The 26,534-nt window shown below is 36.1% G+C and overlaps 1 protein-coding gene across 15 annotated transcripts in view; it reads right to left on the bottom strand.

The window, feature by feature from the left end:
* Positions 1 to 26,534, bottom strand: part of CRPPA (CDP-L-ribitol pyrophosphorylase A) — a 147,558-nt gene that overhangs the window by 89,457 nt on the left and 31,567 nt on the right. For all 15 annotated transcript variants that reach the window (XR_011806990.1, XR_011806993.1, XR_011806996.1 and 12 more), the window contains 2 exons: positions 13,414 to 13,518; positions 6,973 to 7,018 (listed from right to left, as the gene is read on the bottom strand). Coding sequence is in view for 7 of the 15 variants with exons in the window: in XM_072033581.1 (XP_071889682.1) it covers positions 6,973 to 7,018; positions 13,414 to 13,518 (151 nt within the window). In the remaining 8 variants the exon portion in view is untranslated. The remainder of the gene's footprint in view (positions 1 to 6,972; positions 7,019 to 13,413; positions 13,519 to 26,534) is intronic.

The raw sequence follows: 26,534 nt of genomic DNA, 5'->3' as shown, positions 1-26,534 counted from the left end.
AAATAGGCGTGTGCCACCTTGTCTGCATTCTCTACAAGTTCGTACCTGCTTAACTAAAGAAAAGTGCTAAATTTAATGTTTTTAAAAATAATGGTAGGAGTCTCAGATTTTCATAATGCAGTTGTAAAAGAGACTTGAGGAAATAAGGAAAATTAATAAGACATGTTTTAAGAAAAGTCTCAGAAGATAAATAACAATCTATTTGCATTAGTAAAGTCTTTCTTCATATTGCCTTGAATGTGAATGATGTACATACCTATACATTTATGAAGTACAAAAATGTATGGATGCACGTATGTTTTGCTTATCTGTACCTGAGTCAAGTTTAGAAAGCTGAAATTTGTCTATTATTATTACATCTCATTAGGCCAGCAGTTAAAAATCTAACTGTGCTTCTATGAAACATTTGGGTCTTGTTGCTTAGGTAATTACGTTTATAATACAGCTGACTGAAGAAACAGTCTCATGATTATAATCAAATGATAATTGTATTTTCTTCAGACATTTAATTGCCAGGCATTTATTACCATAATCATTTTTTGTTTGCTTAGTTACATAATTATAATTTTATATATGGACAAAGAAATGCAAGAGTACCTCAGAAATAAACAGGATAGCAAAATAACTTGTCAAATGGAACCACGAGGAACATGTTCCCTAGCAAAACTGTCCACAGGCACTAAAGTAACCTTAATATACTAGCATAAAAACTTAAGCATTTAAAGATCATTTGAACTAAGGTCATACTTCACAACCAAGTCACTACTGAAAACCAGAAATGAACAGTTGGCTGAATAATTCTCATCAAAACAAGTACTGTTAATAGAGCTTAAATGGATTTTCTAAATAAAACAAACAGGTTAACAGAAAAGATAACTGGCATTCTCTGAAGGTAAAGGAAACCAAACTTTCAGTCACTAGTAGATGATACAAAATGCATCATCTCACAAATATACACAAATGAAGATGCTTATGAAATTTGGAACACTAACCACAAAATTAAATTATACACTCTCTGTTCCTAACTTCATCCAGTGATACAATGTGCATCCAGTAAGTTGGATCACTTATTAACAAATCATTTGTGAAGACTCCCTGGTAATGGGGAGCCAGTGCTTAGTCCTTAGCACCCTGCTAGCTCACACATTTAGCTCTTAGGACTCCTCCGGGGGACCCTGACGACATGCCAGGTAGCACACTGAGAGCTGATCCCTTGCAACCCAGCCTCACAGCATCATACAGGACTGTGCCTTCAAGCACTCTACAAGGCTTGAAGCTGGAGTCTGAATTCACCCAAGTATACAGGACTATACTTTATAGTGTACAAAGCTACATCTCGGTCCTGTGTCATCTTCAAAAATGACACAATCCCTGTCATGTAGACCACCACCCCACAGGTAACACAGCTTACACCCAAAGTCATATATAGTGTCAGGAACCGGCACTCTCTTCTCCATTCAAGTAGGAAAGTCCCAGCAGTACAGCGCTGCTGAGGCCTGCCCCACCACACACCTGTACAAAGATTGCTGGCACCTCTGCTCAGCAAGGTCACAGACACACTAGTGGCCAATGTCAACAAAAGGGCTTTTAGCAAGGCAAAAGATAATAAACTCCACGTGGGAAGGTAGGTATTCCTGCCATAACTATTATTCCTGGAAGTTACTAACATTTCCTCATCATCCTAAAGAAGGGAAAAGGGAAAAGAGGAAGAACATATCCAGAAAACCCAGCCCTGAGGATATCTCTAAGGGATCTAACAGTATCTGAAAACCACATGCATGCGGATCTCTTGCTGGACCACTAGCATATTGGAGACTCCTAGTAGCCAAGCTTACGTCTCTAGTTAATCAAAATCAGCAACCAGGAATTCCTCCCCCTCTCCAGGGACCAGTGAAACACTGCACAGCCGCTGCCACTTTCTTACTGTGGTCACTTCTCTGTCAGTCTCTGTGACACTTCCATGACACTAGCAGGTCCCTAACACTGAGGCTCAAACAGCATTGAGTAGCTACCACACAGTAGAAAGTTGTGGGAGAAAATACAAAGGGGAAACAACAAGTCAGAGCACTTTACATGGATCTGAGTAGTGGGTTCTGCAGTCCTGAGAAAATCAGACACAGTTATAAAGTTAACTATTCAGCTAGTTGGAAAAGTCTAATAGTACGCCTTGGCTTACAGGATGGCTGCCATTCTGGAAGGTGACCTGTCCTTGAAGGTTTCCCCCAGGTACAGCACAACACAGCAAAACAGAGCTAACAACATTTCTTCTGTAAAAATACAGTTTCTTCAGCAAACTCATGGTTGTTGTAACCACATGACTGAATAATATACAATGTGGAGGAACAATAGGATGCTGCTCACTACCTCAAAATATAAATTCTCCTTAAATATACTTGAAGTTTTGCGTGATTGTCAATAAAATACTTACCTAATTTTAATCTGCATGGCTCAACTGTCTACTGTAAAAATAAGTCATATTATATCATAGCTGAAGATCTAATATTTGAAGCCTTTTGAAGGAAAAGATAAGGCACAACTGTCAAACTGCAGACTCAGGTGCTAACTGTCTACTCAATTATCTTTAATGAGGTTTTATGTAAGATAAATCTGTTGTGGAGTGTCCTCATTGGCTAAGGAGGACTCTTATTATGCTTGTTTGCATAAAGAGTAAAGGATATGTAAGGTTTCCCCTTCCTAAACTCATGCAGCACGGCAAAAAGCACATTTAAACTTACTTACTTTTTCCATACAGGTAGAATAAAAGACTATTGTGGTTACTTAAACAGATTTATTGCATGCTTCCACAGTAACAAAACACTATATAAGTAAAGATCAAGCAAGGGATTAGCCTGATTTACCACCATGCAGGTCTTCATTTCTACTTTAAGCTGCATAAATCTTTTGTCACAACCAACAGCTGGAAAAGATTGTACCAACTGTGATAACATAATGAAACACACATGTAAAATATGTATCTATGAACAACATGAGGAGAATTTGTGCTCCAGTGATAAGCAGAAGAGAAGAGAAATAGAACAGTTAAACTTTGCAAATGTGACTTTCATGTGAATAAACTATACCCTTAATTTCTGGGCTGGCAAGTTTAGAGAACGCTGTTTAGTAGGGATCTTATTTTAAAATTAAAACACATCTTCTCTGATGAGATTAATGAAGTCCCTATATACATTGAAATGAATATGCATGAAGGTTGTAGTAGCAGCATTTTTATGTGTGAAATAATACAGTGTGTACACGTTACATAAAATTAGCAGTAAAAACAAAAAAAATACTATTAAAACATCTTTAAGCACAATGTTTAAAAAGATTATAAACATGCAGGCACTTCAAAATACTCTACGAAGGAGCGCTAAGACTACATGCAGTTACCATCATGAGGATGAGAGGACATCAAAGGGTGATCGCAGAAGCCATTTTTTCATATTACACTTGTCTCTAGTTTCCCTAGAAGAAGCATGATGACTCAGTTCCACCTTCACAGGAGCTGCCCTGTGAAGGGCATTGCACAGGGGATTTTGCGCAGATGGACGCACAAACAAACTGGCCAGTGGAAGGAAGGAAGCAGGGTGCTCTCTCTCACTCCAGCTACATAAAGCAGTATTTTACATAAGGTGCCCATCTGTTTTTCTCCTTGCCCACTACAAAAGAATGTATCTAGTAAAGGATCAAATAAACTGCAAGATGATGAACAAGAACTTTAAAAAAAAATGTCAGCACAGATTTTGATTTTCTTTTCATGTTTTTACATCCTCAGGACATCATGAAGGTCCTCTCAACTAAATAGCTCTTAATATTCAAATAATACTAAATGACACCACTCAATAAATTGCCTTTTGTATTGCAGTTAAGTCTGAGGAAAGTAGAAATGAAGATGGATCAACCTGATCCAGTAATAACTGATAAATTGCCATTGAATATTGAGAATATTCATGCTAAGTACATGAAAAAAATATGCAGGAAAAAGAAAAATGAGATCAAGCTTAACATAGAACTATGAATTTGCTATGAAATTTGGAGATTTTTTTCCAAGTTGAATATTGAACCTCTTGCCAAGACATGATCAACATATTGCATGCATTCAGTTGATTCATGGCATTTACACCATTTTATGCTGATGTGACTGGCTTCAACATGCTTGAAGCACAGAAGTATAATTCTTTCTACAGCAAATATTTCCAAATACTGTAACAAAACAGCACATCTAAGCAACTGCACCAGATTCTACATTTCCTTATTAACATTGCAATCAGAGAGAATTGTTTTTTGCAATTCTCTTCTCTATAGACAATTCTTACAAATCCAGGTAATACTTTGAATTTAAAAGAGGTCTGTACTACAAAAGCATGCACAAAATATCTGAGTTAGAAACTCATCAAAAACTATCATGCAGGTGTAGACAAATTTGCACTTTACTAGATTACGTGGTGCAAATAGAGTCTCGGAAAATATTTTTTTTCTTCATATTTAACTACTATTCTAGTTTGGTACTGACTCTACAAAAACCTATGATTTAACTGAACTTAACTCACTGGGACAAGTCAGATCATTAGTTAGTTATAGACAAGCATAATGACTAGTGGAATGGGATCTATATTTAGACTGGTAAAAAAAGGAATTTTAAAAATATAATTACTTTTGCACTCTTCAAAGATTGGAAGCCTCCCTTGGTTCCATTACACTGTCATTAAAGGTAAATTATTACTTATAATTCCTGTTCATCAAGACAAAAATCATGGCTTAAATTTGTATCGTACTCTATCATAATATCCTTATTTTGTACACTGTTTTGTTCTATTACCTGCTGTTTTCTTGTGAGTCATTTCACTTACATGATAAGCACAGTAACAGTATGCAAGCTTTTAAAATTTATATTCAAATTGAATTGTTTTATCCACAGAAACATCACTTAAAATTAAGTGAAAACTACTACTAATTTTCCAAGAACACACTAATTTCAGCAAAAATGCTTTGATAATCACTTGGTCAACTCAAGAACTTACCTGGATTTTATTTGCAAAAAACTCTTAGTGGCAGAAAGAAATCTATTTGCATAAAGATTATAAATGTCTAATAAAGTCTGTAGCTATATCAAAATAAGTGGACAAATTGGAAAAAATGCACATTTGGAAAATGTTTTTCCAGTTGAAATAAGACCACATCTACATTTCCAAAACTTCCCATGAGCTCAAAATGTTTAAAAATACTGTTTTGAAAATATTAGCTCAAGCAATTTCAGTAACTCAAGAACAGCTGATGAAAATGGCATGAAATATGCTCCACTACCTTCATCACCTTCATCGTCTTGTTCCAGTATGTCTACATCTTTCCTGCACTGGGGAGCCCAAAACTGGACCCAGCATTCCAAATGTGTCTCCCCAAGGCTGAGGAGAGGTGAATAATCACCACCTTTGTCCTGCTGGCAATGCTCTGCCCAATGTACTCCAGGGGGCTGTCAGATCATCTTTGCTACAAAGGTGCATTGTTGGCTCCTGTTCAATTTATTGTTCACTGGGAACCCAAAATTGTTGTCTGCCTTTCTGGTCTGTATTTCACCAGTTTGACAATGAGGACATTATGAGAGAGCGTGTCAAAAGTCTTGCTGAAAACAAGACAAACAGTAGTCACTGCTCTCCTCTCATCAACAAAGATAGCCTTCCATGATGAAATTAACAACTAGTCAGGCATAATTTTCCCTTTGTAAATTCATGTTGATGACTCTAGTCACCTTGTCTTTAATATGCTTGGAAATCTCAAATCTGAAAGCTATAGTCCATTGCCTCTGAGAATCCTACTCAATGCAAGGTTTTCCAGAATTCCAGGCTGGCAGCTCTGAAGACATGAGCTAAGTCACTGTCAAAACCAGAACTTCTGAGGTTTCCAGTATCCTATCTCCATAGCACATTCCTGAAAAAATCAGTATGGTAGTTCAATAAATGCATATATTAGAATATGCAGCATTTGTTTACCATAATAACCAGAAATTTCAAATTTGTTGCATTCTTGGAGGTCAAGAGAAGCAGTGTGCAGAACATCATAACAACATCTGAGCTACGTTTAAGCTTTCCAGCTTGTCTACAGTGACAGAGCTGCACTCAGAATGGACTAATTTACACAAGCCAGAAGCTAAACTAACACTGGATCTTGTAACAAAACATGAGCCACCACAGTGACTCGCCATGACCTAATACAACATGGGTTTTGCTCTCTTTTCTTCAACAGTAACCACACTCCGCTCTCTAGAAGGACACTTTTAATCTGAAGTCCCTCTCTCTTCACCAGTTTAGTTTATCCCTCAGTTCTCAACAAGGACTCAAGCAGAGTCACAGTGTCTATCGGTCTACAGTAACCACCAATGTGTTCACTATGAAGTGCTTAAGGCTCCTTTTCTAGATTGTGTTAACTCTAGTCCCTAGACTGCTATTAAACTTAGCCTTTACACTATTAAACCACTGTATCATCACAGGAAAGGGTTAAAATCCAATCCAACAAACCATACTCCATTATTTTGCGTCTCTCAATATCATATCATTGTTATATCAATTTATGTAATAAGTCATTGTATGGAAGAGAATGAAGAGCCCTAAAGAGTTAACATATATTTTTCAGTCTACTACTTAGATTAGAAAGATGAAACATATTCAGAATTGAACTGGAACTCAAAACCAAACATATTTGTTTATTGCTTATAAGCCATTCAAAATTAATCTTTATTTGATTCTGCTATGCACACAGTTTTTTACACGGTTCTCCATTCTAACAGTAGTAAAGTAAATAATAAAGGTAAATAATGCATAATATAAAATAAGTATCCCAGAGAACTAGCAAAAACAACTTCCCTAAGCACATTTTATTCATCATGAAACTTTTCTTAAGGACATTTAAAACAACAGCATATGAAATTCTAAATTAAACCCAGGAATATGCAAACTGACAGCCACAAGGACAAACACATACCCTTAATAATCGATTCAGCTGCATACAGATCCCGCTTGTAGGTCACCTAAAGGACAGACAAGCCTCATTAGATTTAACACAGCAGGAAGGAATGTAAAACCAATAAAACAATGCCCTGAAGGCAATTCTTTAAATTTGAAATACCATAAAGAAATGATATTGTCAATTTCTTAATTATGGTAAAATATCGCTAGCAAGTCATAAGAACAGTAGTTGCAAAAATTATTGGAGACTTGAGAGAAACAATTTTTAAAATATTTAGATCTGCTTAGAATTCACATGAAACCTAAACCTATGTTTGAACCTTTAAAGAATCATGATATTATGATGTGGCACCTATTTTCATGTATCCTTTTCCACAATCTCTTAAAAAAATGTATTTCTATTCTACAATTTTATCATGAAACAGATTCATTTTGAAAGGACTTGTGATCATAAAAAACAGCCAGGGAGAAGCCTAGTTATTTCTCAGTAGTGTAAGACTATTATGGCTAATGAGACTCTTGTTTCCATATCCATGGCTGACACAAGGTATTTTGCTCTCAGTGCAAACTTGCTATACTCTATTATCCCTACCACACTTTCCAAAGGCACTGCCTGCCTAGAACAATTCTCCAGATAAGACCCATGTGTTTTTTGCTTTTAGTCATACCTCTTTATATTTGGCTGCAATGAAAACATATCTTTTGCTTTAGTTTACTTCTGATCAATTATCTTTGTACTTCTATCTCCTTCAAACTGTGTGTCCTCTCCAAGCTTTATCAGTAAAAGTGTATCAGACCTATGTTAAACAGAGACTATAGCAGCTAATGCAGAAATGCACATGGTAAGAATTATCTTTTGAAATGTTTCAGTTATCCAATTTTAAATCTATTTAATGACTAGAACAATTACAGTCATCCTATTTTTAATTAAGACACCATGTAGCAACAAGTCGAACTTTGCCAACTGAGCATTACACTAGCACTACCATCTTTATGAGCCAACACTATGATCTTGTAAGACAGGTTTGGAATAAATTTCACAAAATAAGTAAAGTCGGTTGACATTAATTACATTAGGCCATTAACTCTTTGATAAACAACTTCCACAGTGTACCCCTTATTTTGTTGACTCAAACTCACAGTCAAATTTATTCAAACTTCTAATTACTCAGATTTTTCATTATTTGTGATAACATTAATTTTCATTTGGTCCTCTTCAGCATCCAGTGTTCCAAGACTTTTTGAACATTATTGAACATTATTCCAGAATATTGCTGTGTCAGATATTAAATCAACACAAATACCTTGCTATTGAAGAATATTAAACCATCAGCTGCTTATTCCCCAAAGGCAGAATAGTCTCAATTTTTAAACATCTCTCTACTTTTCTGTATTATAAACAAACTATACTGCATCTATCTAGTAAAGCTATTATGTTATATGGAATCCATCAATATCTGCTATATTAGGAAAAAGCTCAAAATTGTTGGCCAAGTTTTTTTGTTTTGTTGATTTAGGGATTTTGTAGTTCTGTTTTGCAGCATCACCTTCACTTTCAATAGTCAGGCTGCAGCTTTTAACTAGCTAGGTAGATGTTTAAAAATTCCCCAAAGCTGTTCTCTCTTAATTTTTAAAAGTTTTCCTCAAACTCAAACAAAAAATCCCATTTTGGGATTACAAAACAGTATTTTAAATGCAATACATAATTCTTTACCAAACAAAGATAGTAAAGGTATGATCACACATACAAAATTTGATGCATTTTAGTTTAATGATGTATTTCCTTCTGTTATGCTAAGGTATCACACAGATCTGCCTTGTATGGGATATTTTTGTAGGATTAGAAAATAATCTTTCTAGAAATGGTGATGATTTTTACACTATCAGCATCTATCTTTATGTGTATATTGATCTTTTTAAAGTGTTGTTACAATGATATTTTTATCTGCATTTTACACACACACGGCTCCAACAATTACATTCTATTACATGATTTCATACTTGATTTAAGTCGATATTGCCCCAGAATATTTAAGGGCATTTTGTTTCAAAGGTGTCAAGTACAGACAAACTAAAATCATTGTGCTGATGGTGTCATTCTTTTTCCTTTTTTGGACATACCAATCCTAAATATGTTATACATAGTTACAATTATGTAACTACATTTATAATGCAACTTATAAATATTTATAACACTAAATACATCAAACTGTTCCTGCTTGGGTGTAGTCACTACAAAAAATTATTTTAATTTTGTAATTTCTTACCAGAAAATAAACAAACTATCTTTACCTTGAACTATAATGGACTTGGAAATACTATTTTTTTGTGCACCATTAGTAGACGCTAGTCCGCATGAGTCAGCAATGTGCCCTTGCTGCTAAGAAGGCTAATGGTATTCTTGGCTGCATTAGGCAAAATATGGCCAGCAGGTCAAGGGAAGTGATCCTTCCCCTCTATTCAGTGTTGGTGATGCTACACCAAGAGAACTGGGCCCAGTTCCGGGCCCCCCAGTACAAGAGAGAGACACAGACACACTGGAAAGAGTCCAGCAGAGGGTAACAAGATGATCAAGAGACTGGAGCACTTCTATGAAGAGAGGATGAGATCTGGGACTGTTCACCAAGGAAAAAAGGAGCGCTGGGAGGACTTTATCAGTGGGTATAAATATCTAAAGGAGGGTGCAGAGAGGATGGAAGCAGACTGGTGCTCAGTGCCAGGACAAGAGGCATTGGGCACCAACTGCAACGCAGGAGTTTTTCTCTGGACATCAGGAAGCCCTTCTTTCCCGTGAGGTAACTGGGCACTGGCACAGGCTGTCCAGAGACATTGTGGAGTGTCTTTCCATGGAGATTTTCCAAAAGCCACCTGGACATGGTCCTGGGCAACTTGCTCTGGGTGGCTCTGCTTGAGCAAGGGGGCTGGACCAGATGGCCTCCAGGGGTCCCTTGCAACCTCAGCCATTCTGTGATTCTAACAGTTCTACCAGAGTGCCATCATTTCGGGAACGACTGAAGCCATTGGGACTACATCAATTCTTGGTATATATAATATTATGTATCTTAGCATCAAAAACCTTCATAGAAAAAAAAAAAAAAAAACAACCACATATTACAAATCACATTATTGTGACACCTAAGGAAAGAAAATCCTGCTTCTGAAAGGTAACAAATAGCAACAGCTCCTAACAATTTCACAGGGAAGCGCTAAGAAAATTAGCCATCTTCTGCACTTCATTAAACTGACAAACAGAGGAGAAGTGTTGCCTTCTTTAATGGTACTGCTCCCTGTCACCTGCCAAACACCCTGGTACAGAACGGCTAAACACTGTGGGACAGCGAGACCAATACCAGGGTGCTAGTCAAGCAGAAAGGAGCTATATTCCTCTGTAGCTTCTAAACTTATACATCAATTTGCTGCTGAAGCAATTTACTGTTTCGCAGACATCATTTTTATGCCCTTGACTTTGAATGCCCTGACAAGCTATACAAGGCATCGCTGATCCTTAGCTACAAAAGATACTGAATAGGATGTAAGCAGGTATAGGTACTTCCATTATATACTTTGTACAGCAGATTAGTTTTTCTGCACTACCCGCAGCACAGTATTTGCACATAAATAGGTGCTGTTACTACTGCCATGCACTGCACACTACTGTCAACACTGAGACTCTTTCAACTGATCCACAATATTTTTGTCTTTTCTGGCTGGAACTCCTTTCCATGATATTCTCCACCACATCACCAGCTAACAAACTTCCCTGATAACTGTGTGGAGCCTTGCTGAGGAGTCCAACCAACTGGGCTGTAAAAAAGGAGACAGCAAGTCTATAAAGTGATTATTCCCCTGTACTCGGCACTTTTGAGAACACACCTGAGTACTGTTTCCCATTTCTCTCCAGTATAAAGCACTGGCAAATTGGCAAACTAGAAATGAGTCCAGCACAGGAGTGCTAAGATGGTGTGAAAGAACTTGATTTGTTCAGCCTGAATAATAGAAGATTAAGGGTGAGAACAGGTCACACTACTGGTTATAGAGAAGAGTAAATTAGTCTTTTCTTGTAGCCTTTTGCTGCTGCCCTCTCATCCTTTCCCAGTGCAAGAGGCAGAAAGGGAAATGCTGATCAGATCTTATGTTAAAAAAAAAAAAAAAAGTGTATCTTAAAAGGGTGGTTAAGCATTGGAATTGTTCTAGAGACTATGTGGAAGTTCCATCCTTGCATTAACTTGAAACCCATCTGGACAAAGCCTTACACAGCCTAATCTAACTAACCTGGCCCCATTTTTAGTACCGTGTTGGACCAGATGACATCCAGCTGTTTCTTTCAATCTGAAGTATTTTGTCATTCTAAGTTAAAACACTACATTTCACCTGCTGGGCACCAGTAGAACTTACAGATAGCAAAGAACTAAATAAAAGTAAAGAACAAACTGAATATTATAGGTGTATTTTGTCACCTTTCAGGTAAGCACAATATTCTGCAACAAAAACAATGCAACCATCCAAAAAGTAATATAAAAACCCTCCAAAAATTTAATACAAATATGCATAACACAATATGTCTCTTAGAAGACCAAATAGGAAAACAGACAATAATCTGTTTCTGAAAGATTATCTCCCCAAAAAGATACCGAAAGAAGTATTGTATGCAACCAATGCATAACTAAATTTTGCTGCTAAATTGCACAGGAAATTTGAACTGCAGATTCAGGAAATTACTTTTCTGTGTAAGATTTATTGTCATATTATTAGAAATCATGTCCCATTGGAGGAAATTCACTGTCAGAGACAGATGGAGTGATTTGAGCTGCTTCCAGATCCTTCAACTTATGAATACAAAAAAGGGAACACTTAAAAATCGCATGACACAACAGCTACTGAGAAAGAATAATGTTCCTCAGTCCAAAACAATGAAGCAAAATATTTTAAAACAGCAGGGACATGTCACTTGGCACCTGAATACATACCTGTTTTGTCAGTTGTTAGGAACAAATAGATTATCAGACAATGATGTTAACAAAAAATCTAAAAGCTTGTTTGATGAGATCTAAAATTTCCAGTCTTACTGAGTGTAATGAACTGTTCTAGAAGTGTTGCTAGAATGGTTTTTGTCATCAGAGAAAATGCGATGCCTTCATAGAAAAAGTAGATGAAAAAAGGCAAAGGATTTAGAGGAAGCAGGTGAAAGCTAATTTCATAAAAGAATATTCTTAGTTTTATAGATATACATATATAGTTTTACAGATTCTCAGACTATTATCTCATTTAACATCTGTTCAAGTCTGTCTATAACAATGAGCTCAAAACTGCTCATAATAATCCAAAACCAAAATGAATTTAGTAGGAATTTTAGTAGAAATTTCGAAGTTATCATTAGCACAATTTTAACTATAAAATATGCAGTATTTGTTGAATTTTAGCAAATACTGGAAGCCTATGTTATACGACAACAGTGTTAGGAGATATGATTATTAACATGAACAAATAATATGTTATTGACAAGGACCAGAAATTTTAATAATATTAATACCTACTAATACTTATTTTTTCCATTGAATTGCAATGTAACTTAGCATGTGTGGTGATTATTTTATGACTAAAGAGACAATGGGAGGTTAAAGAGGTAAAACAACCCAACCAAATTCACCTAATAGGTAATGGTAGAGGCAGTAACATAAGTCAACTCAAGGTCAGAGGACTAAGTAAAGCAATAGAGGTTTTTTTGTAAATGTTTTGTAAAGCTGGCTGTTTTTCTTTCCAGAAGCCAGAATACAGTATTAGAGTTCAGGATAAATGTCCTTCATTTTGCATTTTGCTTTCTGAAATCCAAGTAAACATGCAGAAGAGTTATCAGAAACTTAACCCATGCTTTTAGCAATTTACACTTGTGACATGGTCTCCAACCGCAATGATGGATTTAAGCGAATATTAATTCCACAGCCATTACCAAATCAGTTACTCTCTCAATTTAAATTAAATTTCAGACAAAGCTCCATACTTCTATTCGAAAATAGCTTCCCAAAAAGTAGCTACTATTATCATAGACCCTGTTATCTTTCTTATTATCCTGTCTAGCAATATGAATGCTGCAAAGGTTGAGAACCTTAACCCATGCTCTGATGTTTTTCAATGATTTTCCTACTTCAAGACATAAGGGCTACTGCTGATCCGCATGAAGAATGATGATCAGTGGGTGGTGTGGGAAGAACCTTTACTTTCTCAGGCTCCTAAATGTATAAGTTTTATTTCTTTGAGTATTTACACAAAGAAAGTTGGCCTCTTAATTTTTATAACACATTTGCATATTTCCATAATTCTGAAATTTGGAAGAGACAAGCCTAACTATTAGACTTTAAAACACATTTGAACTTTTACAGTTATATGAAATTTTGCTGAAGTGTCAATTTTTGTAACATAAACAGATGTATAAAAAAATAGAAATTATTACTGTATTTACCTTCCAGAGGTCAGCTGTTCCTTCAACAAGTTTCGCATTTGTTTTACAGTATTTCAGAGCCAGATGCAAACATTCAGTTCCATAATCCAGGTCATGGTCTGTACACTGTTGAAATTAAAAAAGAATGTCTTCATTAGTCTTAATAAAATCATACTTTTAAGTAATAAAATGTTTTCTTTTGGTAATTAGACCTTGCATTTCAATAGTCCAGTCCACAGTAACGTGTGCTATGTTTAGGATGGATTAGAAATAAAACCTTTCCAAGCTTATGCCTAATTCTAGATATTCAGCCAAGCACTACAGAATTACATAAACGCTTTATAACCACAAAATAATTTAACCAGGTGCTGCAAATATCTTGCTATACCTTTATATAATTGGCTAAATCAATAAGTTACATGTATAAAAACTTGATGGAGTTGAGGCCTCACCAAAAGAAATCATCAACCTTGTAGTGAGGTATAAGAACAAGGTACTTTGAGGTATAAAAACAAGTACAAAAGCTAAATAAGGATGGGATTTTCTTCAAATGCCAAGTCTGTTGTGTTTTTTGTTTTGTTTTGTTTCGTTTTTCTTCTAAGATCAAAAAAGTACTATAGTACCCAAGAACCTCCATATTCTTTACATGTTCTCTTCTGTATTTTTCTACAGTTATTTTCACACAAAACAACTGCTCCATTAGCTTTCCAAAACACAAATTTCTCCACTCCTTAGCCACCTAGAAAAGTCATTGTTCTCTTAAAACACACACATACCCCAGGCAGTTCAGCTTCCTATAGTTAGTGATTATATGAATTTTATTACTGGAAAACTCAGTGAGGAGCAGAATCTCTCTTAAGCCAAAACAGTACCAAAAGCAGGACCTGTGGGCTTAGCTGAGATGACTACTTCAAGACACTTTGGACTGATTAAGATAAATCAAGTTCTAATCTACTTTCATATTGTTAAATTATCAGTCCATCGAGAAACATGAAGTACATATAACAAGGACCAATTTAAGATGAAAGACTGTTTAAGATGGTCTTCCACAAGAATGGATGTATTTGTTAAGTTAGTCACAGGCTACCTAGCCCAGGCAGTATCCAGCATCTAATAGAGGCTCACCACCATATAGAAATAAAACAATCCTATCTTGTTACTTTTACAGTATACTTTGTTGGCCTCATATAAATCTATTACCTTGGCTTAGGAAATTCCTAAACTAAAAAAAAAAAAAGTCCCTGAGGGATATGTTGAACAAGAAGCAACTTCCTTAACAGTCATCAGTGAGCTAAACAAATCCTGAATTTACCCAATTATCTTTGAACAGCAGCATGCTTTTAGCACCTGCATCAGGAAACACCATACTTTAAGCCACACACTGCAATACAAGACGTCTGTTCTTCGCTTTGTTTCATCTCTTTTCATCTCATGCTCTGTTGTTTTGGCAGAACACGAAGTGCCAAACCACCTTCCCTGCCCTCCAAAGTGCTCCATCACATCTCTTGTCAGTTATGCCTTTCCATGGATAGAGAGTTTGATGTTCACTCCTTGTGTGGAAGCTATTTCACAACTTCACAATGCTTTTGCCCTTCTGTAAAACAATCCCAGCTCTAATACAACACTCCTGTGGTAGAAGCATTAGAACTGTACATAACATCCAAGAAACAAGACTTAAAATGGCATAATTTAAGGGAAATTTAGATTAGATATAGATGTTAGGAGGAAACTAACTCAGAGGATGGTGAGGCACTGGAACAGGTTGCCCAGAGAAGCTGTGGATGCCCCATCCCTGGAGGTGTTCAAGGCCAGGCTAGATGGGGCTTTGAGCAACCTCATCCAGTGGGAGGTGCCCCTGCCCATGGCAAGGGGGGTTGGAATTGGGTGATATTTAAGGTCCCTTCCAACCTGAGCCATTCTGTGATTCTATGATAATGGTTCTCCTGCCAGTTTCCATTCCTTCCGTAACCATTTCATGAGCTGTATGACAATTATCCCTCTCTGTGTATACAACCTTATCTACATTTGCCAATCAATCTTATATTTCCTTTTCAATGTACAGTCCATAACTCTTCTTAGTTCTCAACTCTTCGCATCTCTACTACCTAGGAAAAATGGGTATCACCACTTCCTGTTCCAAATTATTTATAAACAAAATACACAGATCCCAGCACATTTTCACAAAACTATACTGGTGATTTCTTTCTATGAAAACCGATGTACTCTATCTTCTTTCTTATCTTTTAACTAAAAATTACACTAAGTCCTTCCCTCTTTTTCCAAATCTGTTCAGTTTCCTTAGCAAGCCCTTGGTAAAACATACTAATAAAAAAGCAGGCTGTTGTCAGCTTCAGCAACCTCAAACAACATGCTGGTTGACTCCAGAAAGACCAACAATTAACTGCAATGCACAGGCTTTCCTTTACAAGAGCTGAAATAACCCTTCAAGTGTGTGAATTTAACCACATATCAAAACAATTCCAGTGTTTAGAATAGAATGTGGCAGTCCAAATGTGCTCAATAATTCATAGTGTCCTCCAGCATTCAAGATTGTCAAGAATGTTGAAGTCGGTTAAGGAAGAACCAAAGGAGAGTGCTGAAAGACAACTCACCTTGTTTATTTGCTCAAGAATCTTCATTTGCTCAAGAATTTTCATTAAAAAGCAGAATGTTTTTTTTTGTTTGTTTCTACTCTTGTTTTATAATGCATCAGTGAATTTCAAGGAAATAATTAGCATTATACACCTGAATTATATTACTAATATACAGAGGTGTCTTAGAAAAAACAGTTGTCACTTTTATATTTAGTAATTTCTGTCAGTTTAGATAACTATCATGACTGCAATCAAAAGAGGATCATTTACTAAATTCCACTTAGAAATAAAAGTTATTGAACTGTTCTCTACGCCAGTTTTTAAGAGATTTGAGTACCAAAAAAAAAAAAAAGAGAGAGAAAGGCAGAAGAAGATAAAGTAATTTTAAAAGAAAAGAAACCTCTTTCAGAATACTAAAAACAAAACAAAACAAAACAAAACAAGAAGACACCGGAATATTTTTAAATAATGCAGAAATTATTTCTATTCTTTAAGTATTCAAGAAATTAAAAAGGTCAACATAAAATGTAAAGGAATAGAGAATGCAAGCTCCAAAATAGGTAAAACAGAGTGTTCTCTTGCATACAGAAGTCCACAGATAAATTACCCATTAACTTCGGATTCCTAATATTTATTACCAAAATGTTTTTTTGGTTTGTTTGTTTGTTTGTTTTTAAAATAAAATTGTATGGTAGTATGCAAAATATTATCTACTAACATGTACAACATACAGATTGAAAAGCATTTATTTTTCTTTTGCCTCAGAATTGAAGAGAGTTTCAGAAATTTTTCTCTCTGAAGTAATTTAGTGTTAATTAAATTTAAGCTATACTTTAAATATATGTGTAACAAATGATATTAGGACAAGACTAAGCAATTCCAACTTTTTAGCAAGGTATTAATTATACATAATTAGTAGGGAGTGGAGCAGTTCCATAAATGGGATAAAGCATCTTGAGGGTATTGCTGACTTCAAGGGCAGAAATATGACACAAAGCAAAGTAATAATTAAAAACATATTTCACTAACACTTGTACATCATGACATTTACCACTCTAATTATCTGTAATTGTTTAAACCTAAACATATTGTCACAGTGTACTCTCCTGCACGTCTAATATACTCATGTCAGAGAACAATGAAATGGAAGCATCAGCTCAAGACCAGCTTAGTTTATATATTATTCACAAACTAAACAGCTCCATACATGAAATTTAAATCTGTATTTAAGATGTACAATGTGAAAGCTTCTGCACTGCTCTAAGAAATTCTATTACTGAATTCAAGCATTGTCAGGGAGTGCCTATAATAAAAAATGGTAGAAGAGAGGAATAGAGGAAAATTCCTACTGACCCAGGCATGTAAAAATTAGTATCCTATCCTAAGTCTTCTATATTTATTTCATTGTACATTCAGAGTTAATTTACATTACAACCATCTCTTTCAAAATCTTACTATTTCTAAACTCTCTTTTTGACTGAAAAACTTTTTAACAAAGTTTGACACAGTGCAGTTAACCATCCTTGTCATGCTCACACAGCTCTGTGAAACAATAGACATAGTTTAAGCTTCAGACCACAGATTTGAAATGATGGAAACAGCTGGAAATATTGGCACAAAACATATCCACAAAAGGGAAAAAAAAAAAAAAAAAAAAAAAAAAAAAAAGATTTGTTTAGCTCTTTAAATGACACAGAAGGAAATACGTTATTTAAAAATGCTTTTGATCTGTTGAATATTCCAAGACATTCTAATAGGTAGTTTGGGGGATTGTCTTTTTGTCTTTTTTGTGGGTATTTTTTTTTTGCTTGTTTTCCAAGACTGGATGTTTGAATGAAGCACTATGGATGGAGTGCGATCCAGATTTTAGCATTACACCGATTTTTCTTCTTCCACCCCCCAAACTAGTTCCAAAATATTTTGATAAACAGTATTACTTCCTAAGAAGCAAGCTATCCTGTGGTTGGCATAGAACAAAGGCTTAGAGAAAAGAGCAGCAATGTAGACAGCATCTCATGGGACTTCCCAAACATCCATAAGCTAACTTTTTTCCAATATCCCATTTCAACTGCTTGAAGTATTAAAGTCGTAGTATTTAACAACAAAAATGATTTAACTCTTAACATACATGATACTTCGTTTTTAATTGATAAAAGACTTTGGACAGATACTAGGAATCTCATTACTTGATCTGATTACCTGGATCTGATAAAAGCAGAACTAACACAGATCCACTACAAATTTTCGTTACAATACTGTCATTTTCTTATTATTTCATCATTCCTGAATTGCTATGCTTACAAAATAAGGGAACAGAAAGAATAATCTTTACATATTAATTGAAAGAGTCTTCACATTTGCTCCTTTACATATGTACTTTTAAAGCCTGTATAGAATTGGTCTTACTTCTCTAAGCAATGTCTGTGTCATCTTTAGTACTTTTTCCCTTGTTACCAATGGTTAGCACCCCAGTTTTACTTTTCCATGCAAACCCATTCTACAACAATATCAGAAGACTTGCAATTAAAATGCATAACTAATTAACAATAGCAGATCTTTATGATTTTTTCCAGTTCCTTTCCACTCAAAAGTTTCCACTGCTGAAGTGCCAGAGTACATCATAAACAGACTATTATGCAGCATCAAGAACGTTTTAGTAAGTTGAATAAGAAGTAGACACACTTGCTGAATCTAAATGTCTTTTTTGTCATCATATATTTATGGATTTTTTTTATTTTTATTTTTTGCCATGTTCACTACCAGAAAGTGCTGAATTTAAGACAGCTGTAGCTGTGGATCTGCTGCAAGCATTCAGCCTACATATGCATATATTCAGTCTACATATACATGTAGAGTTCACAGCAACAAAATGAGAAGTAATGGAAGCAGCAAACAGAAGGATGAAACAGGTGAACGAGAAAAAAAGTGAGATAAATGTGAGTTAAACAAACTCATCACTGAAACATTTTCTACTGAAGTTAATTATTAAAATTGCTGCTACACACATCCAGATGCAGTAGTGGTTCACAGTGACAAGAATAAAGATACCGTAATTAACTCCATAACAGAATTAAGCAAGCTTGTTTTTCTGCAGATCTGCAACCTATATCCCAATGCCTCTCACTGCAGTAACCACAAGTACCCTATCAAAACACACCACAATTTGCTGCACTCTACCTTTAGATCTCCTGAATACCACCCATTGCAACATTTCAGTACTCAATTTGCTTCTAAGTCCACTGAATACCTGTTCAAAAACATTGAACAGGTATTCAAAAAGCATTGGTTGGTTCCCAGACCCTGTATGCTAAAAGGTTTGTGACAAAGAAAAACAGAACATAACAGCTGGCTTCACATTCCAGCCATGGAGCTAAAGGCTCTAATTTAGGTTCCTATCAGTGAAGTTGGTTTACATCCTCCTCACACTCACTGATTTTTCAAAAACCATAGTTCCAAAAACTACACCTCTGTCAATTTTTATTAAAATTAGAGACAAGGGTTAAAAATATTACACTTTCATGTAATAGTATTTTTTTTTCTTCTTTTTTCTGGAATAAACTTCCCAGGTCAATGAATGCAGCCCACACTGCCATCACCTGCAACCTGCAGCCATATTGCAAACTGCTGCTATAAATGGGAGCATCAGCTTCCACGTAAAGCCAGTTCTGCCGTTTCTTCTTATTAGTCCTCTTTGAAGGCAGTTTGTAATCTCTCTCTATTGGGATTGATGATTGCTATTAACTGTACACAACTAGCTGCTAGGCAGTAGTAGTAGGCACACATGGAAGTTCAAACAAACCAATCATACTATAGAGAAAAAGTACACGGGCTCAACTTTACCCCCAAATCATAAAAACATGAGTAAAATTATTTTGAAAATCCCTAGTTCTTTTGTTGACTAGATGGAGGCCCTAATGCCTACAGACCCTGAGTAATTCATAACTGAATCCTTCCAGAGAAAAGTGCAACTTCGCTATTAAAATAAATAAATAAATAATACAGAATAACTGGAGGTGCTTTACCAAGGAAACAAGGGTACCCATAAGCACAGGCAAGAGTAGGTACGTTACCAGTTTAGTGCACAAGAGGGGTTCTTTTTGGTGCAAGAATTTCCTGTCTCTGTACTTAGATCCATACAGAATGCACCCAACAGTGCAGCTGGAGTGCTTAAAGTCATCTCCCTTCCAGTGGAATCAAGGTGAAAGACACATAAAAGAGCACTAGCTAAAGCACATTATTTGCTGTGACAGCAGCCAGTACTCTTAGGCATGCATTGTGTGCATATGATTGACAGCTGGGACAAATTCATTGTTAGTAAAATCCCCACGCTGACATACAATCATGAAACAATAACAAATCACCAAAACTCAAACTTCAACCTTTCTTTGTGCCACACCAGTGGATATATTCCCAATGTCACTGCAACATAGCCCACACAAAGTAGCAAAACAAAAGTGAGAATACAAACTAGGTGAGAATGAACAGTAGATACTAACATGAGGAAGAAACACCTCATGCAACTAAGAGCTAGTTATTAATCAGATTGACCTCATAAAACAAGGTCCAGAGTAGCTATGAGGCAGTATTGACTTTTCTGGTATCAGAAAAGGACACAGAAGTCATTTTGAGCAACCAGCTGAACATGGAATTTAAGACCACATATACAATTTCAGCTTTTTAAAAGGTCATGTTCCACTTACAATAGCAAGAAGAAAGAAATAATGTTAATATTCTGTGTAGCAACAGTAGTAGTCAAAATAGTGTATTAGGATTCATTGTTTACACTTAAAAAATATCCTTTAAATTGTAAAAAATACTTGAAGAGCTATACGAACAAGACAAAGACCAAATGAAAAACTTTCTCTCAATGTAGAAAGCTACAGATTACTTAGGTTGTTCGAAGAAAACGTAAAAATATTATGATTCACTACCTTGAAAGTAAGGAGATTTCTACATATACCAACCTCTAAAATCAAGCCATCAACAACACAATTTGATCAGGCTTAGAAGCCAATGTGAGTCCCACTCAGGCTAAGCTAAAGTGAATGTTCCATTTTGTAATTTTCTTTTTTAACAGACATTATTCACTCTTGGAACTTATGTAGAGGATCACCTCTTGAAATTATGCAAGATCATAAGCGGTCTTTTTCTTTTCCTTTGGATGCACTAAACTGTAGGTAACTGAAATGAAAATCTCTAGCATCACTACCTCGTGTTCTTCTTAAAAGAATTTGAGAGAATTTATTCTCTCAAAATACGGAGTACACTGCAATTTAGATGGGTGGTCTTCTGTCAGCTGGATACAGTGATTCTCACTCAGTATTTAGGACTTTTTGAGTCTGTGCTGAACGGGTTATCCTTGTGGATACCTTACATTTATCAGGGTAAATCCAGTAACACGTGCAAGAACACTCATAATGCAGTCTAATTTCCAACTTTAATAATGGCAGTACATCTCCATAACATATCCCCACCAAATTATATCCTTCACTACCACAGAGATGCCTGATTTCATCCAGGGTGTGGTAGCTTTGCACTGCTGCATCAAACAGTTCCAAGAGTTTATATGTAAATTCACAAAGTGCTCTGAGATCCTACAGGATGAGGAGTGCAATAAAATGGAAGTAATTATCCCATTAGCAAAAAAAAATCTTTTATTTTTTTCTTATGCAAGGCATTAGAATTTCTCCAAACATTCTTGTGGCGGAAATTAATTAGGGCAAGGTGGGGATTCATACAATATCCTGGCTCTACTATTGTGCCAAAGAACTAATCAAGGACAGAGCTATCTAAGCTAGCATAGTTTTCTCAACAGACCACCAATCTAGCTGCAGGTTCTGAATAAACAGAACAAAAGGAGCCCTGCTGAAAAAAATTCATTAAATATATTTAACCTGAAATAAGTCTGTAAAATTGGGTAGTTTTTAAGCATATGGAAAGGAAAAAAAAAATACTCAATCCTATAAATTTTACAACCAAGCTGTTGGGGTAAGAATATGCCAGATGAAGTAACTATAAAATCTTGGAAAAATACTCAGAACTACAACCTAATGCTCATTTAGGTGAGGCTGACAACATATACTTAAGCAAATCAAAATTTTCTGTAAAACTGAATTTTTACAAATTAACTGCATTATAATTTTGCATCAAAACCAAAAAAGTACCAGTTTCAGCAGGAATTAACTGGAACAAAACTCAGATTCTGCTGAAGTTCGAAGTCTTTCTTTCAAATGGGACTAAAACCAGAGACAAAATCCAAGCAGAAATGGACCACACAGCAGAGGAAGCTGTTAACAATATCAAAAATTCTCATGTAAGGAGAAATGAGATACTAAGTTATCTTTAATCATTTAGGAACTACACATATTTTCTTGTCAAACAATTGGATCTAGAACCTTAATGATCCATGGACAAAACAGCAGAAAGGTTCCTTTTGTTATTTTACACGCACAATGAAAAACTTAGATACTCCCTATCTTGATATTACTATATAGCTCATTAAAATCTATATTATTATACCATGAAAGGAACTGGAGTAGGAATTTTAACAAGCTGAAATAATCCATGCTACTTCAGCCAAGTATGTTGCCTAGGACCAACCCAGTGTAAGCAATTATATTAAAACTACTATTTCATTTTATAGGTAGATGCAAATACGTTATCTTCAGGACTCCATATGAAGAAGGGCTTTTGCTTGTAATATTGTCCTCATACAATTCACAGGTAGTAGATTACTATTGCTTATTTTAGCTAGCTCATCTACTTCATGTATCACTTTGTGCTTCAGTATTTCAGAATGCAGTTGATCAGAAGGAAGAAAACCTATAGAAACAAACTGAAATGAAGAGTTAGGAAGAACAGAACAATACTATAGGGTATGTATTTAGAAGGCCTGTCCATATAATTAAAAAACAAATTAGAGTTAAGCAATGTGGGTGATCAAAGCTGGGGGGTTGGGAGAATATTGTTATAAATGAAGTCTCAACTCAACCTGAATTTAGTAATATTTATAAAAGGTATAAAAGGCAAATAAACAGCGCTGGGTGTGCGGGGAGTCTACGCTCCACCAACACGCACACACGAACATCAAACATTCTAAATATACAGAACATTGCTTTTACATACTAAACCCGAGTATGCCTATACAATCAGAAAAGGTAACAAACAATCCTGTAAGTTCCATGACTTAACAGTCTCCATTTTCCATTCCTTTTCTTGATTACAAACAAGTCTCCATTTTCCATTCCTTTTGAACAATATGTCTCGCTTTAAGTTGTCAAGCAACTCGGTATTTGGGCCTTATGTATCCCATTCTTCCCGGATCAAAGAAAAGCATATCCTTTTCTATTTCAAGGCCAATGGCACAATGGCACGTCCAGGTCACCAGGGGGCGAAAAAGCAAAGGCCTGCGATGGCAGTAGCGGTGGGGGGGTGGGCGATTGTGTAGCAGTCGGATCAGTAAAGGAGCCCGCAGCTCCCTCACTATCTGGCAAACCACACGTTTCTGACTGTGGTCCCACAGGGCTCTTTAAGGCCTCAGAGACTGCTCGCCAGGTGCTGAGCAATCCCACTGCAACCTTGTCATTTTTAGTTGCAGAGTCCCACACCTTGACCTCAGTTTGGTCCCATGTTTCAGGATCATAAACTGTCCAATTGTTAATAAGGAGAATAAGCTGTAGGGTTACCAGGACAGTGTTTGTTCCTAAGGACGTATGATTCCCCATAATGCGCAGCTGCTTACCAGCGAGGGGCAGCTGCGTGCACGGCTCCACTTCTCTCAGCTTGAGCTTCTTTCCAGCTCCAGTGGTGCACATGTTTCCAGTGACTTTCTGCACAAGCTTCTCTGAGCAGTTTGCTGAGTTTGGCCAAACCTATCTTCATGAGGCGATCAATGTGTCTGTTCCCATCCTGATCTCCGTTCTGCTAGCCTGTTCCTTTTCATTCCTTCTTTCTGCTTTTTTATTGATGACATAACTTCATCACATCATGTTGCCTTCTTTTTTATCTTGAGGACAGGCTCCCCTCTTATACCCTTATACTTATATATTAAGGCCAAGAAACAATACATTACAGGTTAAAATCTACTTAAAATCTACTTGTCTTACCTACTTTTTGACATCTGTTAAAAATAGTGATGATAGTGATGATAACATTTTCAACATCTTTCTATTACAAATACAAAATTGTTCTGACCCATAGCATCAATTTGTGATTGAATGGCATCAGGCAAAAATTTACGTATCCTTTTTTTCCTCTAGTGAATATTAAGCTGTTCAGCCCAGCCACAACTTTGATGCTTTAGCATAAACGAAGTTTAATGTATATTGAATGTTTTAAAAGTTCGGGTGCCTTGTAGGTTCAGGTATCTTTAGCCTTAGGAGGGACGTGAACAGTGTTGCCTGTTTTATTGTTGTTTTAAGGCTTCCAGTGTTGGACTGAAGTGTCCAAATCCTGCCTCATTTGCATTTTGACCCTTTAGTCCTCTTTCTGAGTCTGACCCTTGCTCCCAAAGTTACCAAGGTTTTAGTCAACAATTTGTCCGCTACTGTTCATTTAATTGCCTGTTGCTTCTGGCAATGTTAATTTGACAGACATCGATTTCTTTAACAAAGAACTAACCCACAGGAAAATCCCCAAATCAGTCTAGACATTTTGCCTCGAAGGACTTGCCTGACCTATGCCAAAATATTACTAAACTGCTACAGCTGACTCCACTTCCCCTGCTACAGAGGATACTAAAATGTTTCACACATGTTTGAAGAAGAATCCCAGTAATGTGCCCTTTCAAAAAGCACTTCAGAAGTTTGCAAAATCCACATGGAATACACTCCCTATTATTTACATACAGAAAAGACAATACTTTGAGCAAATACTTCTACAATGGGCCTAACAATAGCCAACTTCCTTTCTTACTCTGACAAAAACTCTTCCTTGAATGTTCTCAGGGGGTTGGTAGACAGGAAAAAAATTGGGATCTCATGACTTTAAAAAAGTCTTCCTTTTCTTCTGCTGAGGATCTGGTTGCACATTTTGCAGAATCTCTCTTCTCCCCATCTCAACCTCATCTGGGGACATCTTGTAATGATTTTTTGGGAGTGGAAGAACATCTGCCTCCCAGAATTTAGCATCAAAGTATTTGCATGATTCTCCCTGACACACTATTATTTTGTGTCTTGTCATTACTATGCTATATATAGCAGCTCTCTCCTATGCAGGCAGATGCTGGAGCCTCCCATAAGCAAATGTGATTGCTTATTAACCAAAAATTGGCTACAAACAGACATACTAATGTAGTGCAGTCCCCCAAAATACTAGCCTCTACCTAGTCTCTACAGAGATAGATACCCTAAGTTTTTCTCTTTCTTCTGGGTATTTGTAAGGTACCTCACAGGCAACAGAGAAGCATCTCTAAATATGCTGAAGTTTAGCCCCCTTTAATGGATATTCCTGCTTCCTGTAGCTTTTTTTTTTTTTTCCAGTTTCATTGTTCTGATTAGCTAAATATAAACTTCCAAAACCTACAAAAGGTCTACTATCAACAGATTAATAAAAATGCAATGCAAACACCAAAAAATATGGTACAGCTTTTGTGGTAAATTATCCCAGGTACAGAAGATCTACCTGTAAAATAGTGTACAAAAGATTGTTATAAAGCTATCACTATATCTAAATAGTAATCAGACTTTGCAGTGTCATCCATATGTGACGAATTCCTGCCTAATAGCCTTCTAAAATGTCCCGCCTCTTCTTCAACTGTGCATAGCTCTTCCCATGCCTTTAACTTCACCACACTGGTTGAAATGGTGAGGAATTCTATCCCATCCATGGCATAATCTGACACTGCATCATACTATCCTCCCTAGGCTTTTGGTTTACATCGCCAACACAGAAGCTGTTGAGGATTTTCTACATACCACTCTCCTGCTTCCATTTTCAATTGTTTCTCTGCCAGATCAGGAAAGGCAAAGGTTTTTTGTTTTTGTTTTTTTAATTGTTCATCCTACCTTCCTTACTTTGGTAAATACATTTAAAATACGTAATGATTTGCTAAGTACTTCAGCCATTCTGTATTGTCACTAATTTGACATGACATAACAAGATGTTTTGTATAAAAGACAATGGATCTCTGTGCATTCCACAATACATGTATGTCATAATGAGATATCAGAGAAACCAGTCTCAGCCTACTCTGATTAAAGAAAAAAAGTAGTCTACCTGACTTCCTGATACTCTAATTCCTTACAAGATACTGCTCCAGGGGAACGCTTGACTTCTAGTAAGTGAAGTTTCACCCCCACACCCTCCTCCCAGGCTTACAGGATCATACTTTGCATTTGCTCCAATTTAATATAAAAGGGTAAACAGAAATATGAAACTACCTTAAACAAAAATGAACAAGTCTGTTCTAAGGAATTCATCCTTTATTTGCTGTCTTTGGAAATTGTGGATCTTCAGTTAGCATTTAAACTTTTCTGATTTTTCTTGGGGCTGATAAAAATAGGAGGAAAAAAAGTGTTTCCAAGATCAGGAATTAATTTCTTATTTTAA

This window comes from Anas platyrhynchos, chromosome 2, assembly GCF_047663525.1.
Source record: "Anas platyrhynchos isolate ZD024472 breed Pekin duck chromosome 2, IASCAAS_PekinDuck_T2T, whole genome shotgun sequence".
Taxonomy (NCBI): Eukaryota; Metazoa; Chordata; class Aves; order Anseriformes; family Anatidae; genus Anas; species Anas platyrhynchos.
The sequence above is the reverse complement of the archived record's forward strand: the minus strand, read 5'-3'. Positions and strand labels throughout refer to the sequence as shown.